The following is a 7265-nucleotide window of genomic DNA, read 5'->3' as shown; positions in this document are numbered from 1 at the left end:
ATGTAAGCTGAGGTGAGAGCACAGCACCTCACTGCGCTGGGTGCTGCCTGCTGGCAACATCCCTAGACTGTTTCCTTCCTCTCCCTCCACCTGCCTGACAGTTTTTCCTGACCCCTTTTTCTATGGAGAAAACTTTGCCAGGAGGCAAAGGAGGTGCCTGCTCTTCCTTGGGCTTTTTTTGGCCGGGGCAGCTGCAGGGTTTGCAGCTGGGGAGCAGCATTACCCCACAACACTGGGACACAAGGGACTATGGCTTTAGTCCCATCCCACAGCCAGAGCAGTTTGTCACTGAGACTTCATACTGCTGCACTGGGTTTTGGTGGCATGGGATGACAGGAGGTTGGGTGCCAAGGGCTGGTAGCTCTGTCCCCTCCATGGCCACCAGTGTGCTGCAGGGGTCAGGGGCAGCCAGCATGAGCCAAGTCCTCCCTTTTCCTCCAAGCATCTTGAGGAAAAACAGCCACTGGCTGTGGCTGTAACAGGAGCTGACTTGGCTCTCAGGCTCCATGGACCAGCTCTGTCCACTTCGCCACTTCCCTCTGCAGGGAAAAACTGCTGCTTCTGGGCTCACCACCTTCCCCATGAGCATCTCTTGAGAAACTACCCCATGTCCTGCCATGGCACTGGTCACTGTCAGGGCTCCTTAAGCTCCTAGCACCTCAGCAGCATTTGACATAGTGCACCATGCCCACCAGGGAGGCTCTCCTGGAAAAATCAGACCCTTCCCTGGGAGAGCAGGGCAGCTCCCGACCCCGCAGGGCCCCCAGGTGCTGTTTATCTTTGCGCAGGAGATAAATTAGCTGTCGGCCGTCCTATTTCAGGGCTGGACAGCTGTAGCTTGCACTGGCCCATCCCATCCCTCTGCGGCAGTGGTAGGGACCTCCCGGCGCTTGCCAGCCCCTGTCAATGTTAGTTTGTCAGTATGGCATTCCTGTTGAATTTCCACTGGGAAGATGAGACCTGGCCCTGTTTCAGAGGGATCCACAGGGCCAGATGACCCTCAGGACTCATTGCACAGGAATCCATGCCACATGGCTCCAGCCTCCCTTGGAGGAGCCTTGCACTCTAGGGTGCTGCACTCTCTGCTCTGGGTTGTGACTCATCCCCTGCAACCTGAAAGCTGGGCTGGGTGGAATGAGACACCCCTGGTGACTTCTCCGCGGCCCAACTGGAACCCAAGTGTTTGGGGAAGCTCCGGTTCTGCAAGGCAGAGGGGTTAGGGTGCTTGGGTCAGTTTAGCACCCAGGGTTGGGGGATGTGGCTAGGCCAGCTAGTGGCAACACCAAGGTCGCCAGGGGGTGCAGCGTGTCCCGTCGCCTTGGGCCTGGCCAGCAAGGGACCTGTCCTGCTCAGTTCCTCTCTAGAACCTCCACAGTGATAACAGCAGTTCTGGGGTTCTGCACAAGTGTCATGAAGTATGTCTGTGCTCAGGGTCTCCTTGGGGCAAGCAAGCAGGACTGTGTCCCCTTCGCCCCCCTGCTCAGCATTTTGCACCGCTGGGGTCTGGGGATGCTCCCAGCTGGAGAGAAATTCCCCAAATGGCTATCGATGGCTGTGGCTGAGGCAGCACAGACAGATAGTGGAGGTATAGATGGGCACAGCAGACAGCGGAGCAGAGTGAGAGATACTTGGAGCAGAGAGATACTGCAGGAAGAATCGAGAGATAGATCCTGCGGGCTGATCAATACCCACTGCATGTGGAGGGACAGCAAGATAAAGCAAGTTGCAGGGGTAAGGTGCTAGGAGGGCAGGGATGTGCATTTGTCCTGGTGACAGCTCGGGAAGATGCCACTCGTGGTCACTTCAGCTGCGATTGGGGTAGAGCCAGATGTGGGGTGCAGATGCCCATGGCTGACTCTCCTTGCCCACCTCCAGCCACTCCATAAAGGTTTGGTGTCCTCTGATGTGCTCTGGGGTCCCTTCTGGCCTCTGGACACCAAAGGGTGCGTATTTCCTGTGTGTCCTGGTCACATCCTCTGGCTCTCCAAGGATGTCCCTGCTGCCTGTGGTCATTTTGAAGGATGCTGTGTGCCTGGGCAGCCAAGGGGGAAAGGAGCAAGCCTTGGCCCTGGCACAGGGGCTGTGCTGCAGCTGGGTGATTGCAGATGAGCTTCCAACCCATGCCTCAGTTTCTCTGTGAGAATGGCAATGATGGCAAATGATGGCAAGCTGCAGGCAGCTGGATCAGGCCAGCATGGACTCAGGCATGGATAAGGAGGCAGGGGAAGAAGGGGCAGAGGCACCAATAGCCTGAACTTGCTGTGTCCAGAACTCATCTCTTCTCTGCTGGTCATTGGAGACACTTATCTTATTAAGAGGCTGCAAACGCCAAAGGGATGTTTTTGTGACCCTTTAATGAATGCCTGGCAATCAGTGCTCCATGCTGGGATGAGGAGAACCCCTCCTGCTGCAGCAGAGCAGCCAGGGTTCCTGGGTGCAAGCCCAGCTCCACCCTGCTGGCATCTGCCTGAGCCACCCTGTGTTGTGTAGTTTCTCTGCTTGGCACATCCCAGCTGAGCTGGGAATGTTGAAGAAGGCATCCCCAGAGCAGCCTTTTGCATGGACAGGGCTGCTGGCCCTGCGGCCAGGCTGGGGGGGATCCCCCGCCCGTGATGGAGTTATTGACACGGGCGCTACAGAAAACACTGCTGAGATTGTTCACACTAATGTTATTTAGCAGCAATATTTCCGTAATAAAAGAAATCAATGGGCAAGAGAAAAGACCTGTCCAGAGCTTTGATTTTCTTATTTTAATGGCATACTTATTTACTCCCACCAGCGTGCCCATCGGATTTTCATTACGCGGCCTTCGCTGTAAGTGGAGCGGTATTGATACGAGCTGCTGAGTTAGCGCCTTGCTGCGCGGGCCAGCTTGGCTGGGATTGCTCGTGTTCCCTGCTAAAGCCCAGGGAACGAGCCTGGTGTGGGGCCAGGGTGGCCTGGCAGCCCACAGGAACACACACGTGCACACACAGAGCCTGCCCATGTGCGCGCACACACACACACACACACACAGAGCCCGCCTGTCCCTGAGCACACGGGGTGCACGTCTGCTGCCACGAGCATTGTGGCTGTGCACACGCACAGGTGTGACACGCTTGTGCCACCTGCACGGGCACACACACGCGCAGGAACAAACCTCTTCTGACTACGCCCAGCACACATGTCCTACCCACACTCACACGCCTGCAGTTGTTCTGATTCTATGGACAGGCTTGTTCTACCTATTTACAAACGTGTGCCAGCCCCACCTGTTGTGCCCACACCCACCTGAAAACTATTCTACCTATACACACACACGACCTGTGAACACACACACACACACACACACACACACACAGAGATGTGTCTGACAGCATGTGTGCACACCTGTGAGTGTGTATCTGTGCAAACCTCTCAAAACCACCACCTGCTATGTGTGGGTCCAACCACCCTCGCGGGACCACAGACTCAGCATTGGCACTATGCCTCAGAAGGATGAAGCCCCCTGAGCACGGGACTGCCCATGGAAGTGGGGACCTGGCACCAGCCCAGGCTTTCGGTCACCAGTGACCGCAGTGGCGAGAGGAGTAACAGCACCATCTTCTGCCAATCCCCGGGAGCTGAGACAGGGCTGATCCTGCCCAGCGCTGTACCCACGGCTCCCAGGACCCTGAGTGGGATGATGTCAGCTTCTCCAGGGACACCCAGCTGTCAGTAGGACTCCTGTCCCAGAGCTGGCCTTCACCATAGCAGGGCTCAGCACACTCCAGAGACTCTTCCAGAGACTGGAGTACATGGGATGAACAACTTTATTACTGGCATCTCTTTTCAGGTAGCAAATTAAGAACTAGCCCGTGTGCAGGGCTGCCGGTCAGCAGAACAGGGACAGTCCAGGGAGCAGGAGGATCAACATGCTACAGGCCTGGGTGGCCAGGGACACACTCGTGTGTTTGGCAGCAGTGTGAGGTGAAAGCCCTCCACCAAGCAGTGAGCTCACACGGGTCTGACCACAGGGGTGCAAGCAGGGTCCACAGCTGGGTTTGGCTGGGGGATCACTCTCCTGGCAGCCGGGATCCCATGCCGGGAGCCGAGCAGAGTGGCTGTCCCCAGGGGGTCTCACAGCTGGGGAAAGCGTTTTGAGGGGCGAGATCCCATCCTGAGCTAGTACAGACTTTTGGGCACTCGAGGACACTAGGTATGTGCATAGCCAAGAGGCCACGCAGAACGGGGTCTCCATTAAGGCGACAGACGGTGGGTTTCCCCCTTGGGGGGCACTGCCAGGAGGCGACTGTGGGGAAGTGACCCTCTTCCAGCCCCAGGCATCCCCGAGGGCAGATGACACACAGGGGAGTAGGGGGCCCTCCAGCACAGAAGCCAGGCATCCCCCCACTGCCAGGGGGTCTCAGCGCTGATCCTGCCCCGTGCCAGGGTGATGCTGTGTGCTGCCAACCCACATCCGCAGGGATGGAGACACGGGAGATGCTGCCAGCTGGACACAGCACTTTGCGCTGCCCGCAGTCCCGGCAGGCTGCCAGAGACATGGGGGACTTAGCGGCCGACCTTTGCAGTGAGTGCTCTGGTCTGGTCCACCCTGTGCACCCTGCCCTGAGGGCAGCATCATCCCCCCTGATGTCTCAGGAGCTGACGAAATCTTTTGGGGCCTGGGGACAGCCAGTTCCAGCTTCTCTCCTGCTGCATGCTGAGGGCACACAGGGGTGTTTGTACACTGCAAGGCCACTCCAGCCCCAAGGGATGGAAAAGCAGGTCGTGACTCCAATAGAAAGGAGGGACAGACAGGTAATAAAGAGAACTGGCAGTCTGTGTTGCTGTGACTGCCGAGGTCCCTCTGTCCTGGCACCCTGTTGGCCTGTAGGGAAAGGACAGAACAATTTGGGGAAGGCACAGGGGATCTCCTGCTGCCTCTGCTAGAACCTGGGCTTGGGGAGGAAGAGAAAAAGGCTGGAAGGAGCCAACTGGGCTTGGCAGGGCGCCCTGGTGAGATGGGCTCAGCACCCAAAGGTGCTGAAGAAGGCATTGGCTTCCAGGAGCAGGCCCTTGGCGTAGACACGCAGGGTGTAGAAGAGGGTGACGAAGTCCTGAGTGCTGAAGAGAGTGTCAGCCAGGGCGAAGGCAAGTGTGGAGGGGATGAAGCCCCGGCCATACTCCACCATCCAGGTGCCTGCGCTCCACTGCACTGACGTGGCCTCTCCCGCCTGGTGCACGATGGTGTCCCCTGCCAAAACACACAACCAGCACGGCTCCCAGTGGCTGCCCCACATCACACCCAAATGGGAAACATGGGATTGGGACCTGCAGGGTTGAGCCTTCCAACCCCACCCCAGCCTTGCTCACTTTTCTCTTACTGTCACCAACTGAGATGCCGGGATGTGCCACTGGAGACCCAAACTGCCCTATCCTGAGCTCTTGGCTTCTGTCAGCTCAAAGGAAGGGCTTCTACAACAGCAACTGACTGTGCCCCAAAGGCATGGGTGCAACCTGCAGGGCACCATACTGCTGCACTTACCTGGATAGTAGATCTCACTTCTGGTGGTCCCCTCCTTCCATTGCCGGAATGTCCCAGAGATGACGGTGTCAGAAATATCTGCCCAGTAGCGACCTGTGGGAGGACAGATGACACTAGCTCAGCATCTCCCTGCCAGGGACAGCACAGGAGCCCAGGTCTCAATTGTGGAGCAGGCCTCTGGGGGTCAGGACAGCAGCCCCAGTGCCTCAATACACCAAGAAGCGCTGATGGCTCTGCACCCCCACTGTCTGTATGAACAGCCATATACCACCAGCCAGGGCTGGTTGGTGTCCTTAAGCCCCATTATTTCCAACTTCTTTGGCATTTGCTCCCTCCTGAAGCACTGGGAGATGAGATGTCTGCCATCGCCTGCCAGCTGGATGCGGAGAGTCCTGGCCACGTGGCGTATCACAAACAGGGACCTGCAGATGCTGCAGGACACCATGGGGGCTGGTCCCCACGCAGAGAGTGTTTGCCAGCATCATTCAGCCCATACAAGTAGTGAAGCAGTGGGCTCCCTGTGCTGGGCACACAATGGCCAGCTGCACCTGAAAGAGCGGAGTAGGAAGAGCTCGGAGAACTCCCCTGCCCACCAGCCCTGTCCCCCTGCTTACCAGAGTGTCCCCCAGTGTCGACAGCTGTCCCGAAGAGCAGCACGTACTCGGTGAGCGAGGCATGGAGCAGGCACATGGAGCCCATCCACCCGCCCGCATTCACAAACACCCACTGCAGGTCCTCGTCTGGCAGGATGTGGCCCGGGTGCTTCTTTCGCAGCTCCACAATGATCTTGGAGAAAGCCAGCTCATGGTCCAGCCCTGCAGCACCCAGGGTCACTGTAAGTCCCCGGCACAGAAAAAGCTCTTCCAACCACCTCCTCCCCAAATCCCCTGTACAGCCACAGCGACCCAGCACACCCTCAGAGAGGTCTGCCTAGGGAAGACATCTCCTCTCTCCAGCCCTCAGCTCCTGTTGACCATCGCCTCCCTGGATGGTGACGGAGGACAAGCAGCACTGAATGCTCCAGTCCTCTGGCCCATTCCAGGTGCTGGGCAATATGGGAGACCCAAGCAAGGTGACAGTGCCCCTGTCCCAGTGAGACGAAGCACCGACCAAACCCCTTGTGCCCTGTGGGGACAGCCCTCTTCTGAAGCCCCACGCCTGACCCACCCGGAGCTTCAGCCCCAAACAGGTTGAGTGATGCCGCTGTTCTGGTCCCCATCCCTCCTTTGCTCCAGTCCTATCTTCCACCCCGCTACCCCCGCGTTCCCTGTTGCTTTTCCCCGGTACCGATCCCCTCCCTGTCCCGGTCTTGTTGCGCAGACCCAGCTCCCCGCCCCTCCCTGACTCCAGCCCCATTCCCGCCATGATCCCGGCCCCCCTGTACCGGACTCTCCTCGGACCTTCGTCCCCGCTACGGCTCCCCCCTCCAGCCCAGGCCGGAGCTCCCCGCCACATCCCCGGCTCCTTTCTCCATCCCCAACCCCATGCCCATGCCCATCCCCACCGCCATCCCTCCTCGGCCCCGCTCCCCGCCGCCCCTCCGCGTCCCCCCGGGCGGCGCGTACCCGCGTGGTGCCGGGCGAGCTGTGCGATCTCGGCGGGGGTGAACTCGTACCGCTTGGCCGCCAGCCACCCCCGCAGCCCCTGCAGCACCAGCGCCAGCGCGCCCAGCGCCAGCCCGGCCCGCAGCGCCCACCGCCCCCACGCCGCGCCCATCCCGCGCTCCGCCGCCCCAGGCACCGGGAGCGGGACCCGGGCC

General features: G+C 59.2%; 1 protein-coding gene across 2 annotated transcripts; it reads right to left on the bottom strand.

Moving 5' to 3' along the window:
• Positions 1-3773: 3773 nt before the first annotated feature.
• On the bottom strand, positions 3774-7237 carry SIGMAR1 (sigma non-opioid intracellular receptor 1). Of its 2 annotated transcripts, XM_048292669.1 has the most exons (4): positions 7072-7237; positions 6121-6321; positions 5507-5599; positions 3774-5215 (listed from the first exon to the last, which is right to left on the bottom strand). In XM_048292669.1, the coding sequence occupies exons 1-4, from the start codon at positions 7220-7222 to the stop codon at positions 4989-4991; spliced, it is 672 nt and encodes a 223-aa protein (XP_048148626.1). In that variant the 5' UTR covers positions 7223-7237; the 3' UTR covers positions 3774-4988. The 2 variants fall into 2 exon arrangements, with proteins under 2 accessions (XP_048148626.1, XP_048148627.1); XM_048292670.1 differs by lacking the exon at positions 7072-7237 and having other exon boundaries at positions 6168-6219.
• Positions 7238-7265: the final 28 nt, after the last annotated feature.

Source organism: Corvus hawaiiensis, chromosome Z (genome assembly GCF_020740725.1).
Source record: "Corvus hawaiiensis isolate bCorHaw1 chromosome Z, bCorHaw1.pri.cur, whole genome shotgun sequence".
Lineage (NCBI taxonomy): Eukaryota > Metazoa > Chordata > Aves > Passeriformes > Corvidae > Corvus > Corvus hawaiiensis.
This window is presented reverse-complemented; position numbering and strand designations above follow the sequence as displayed.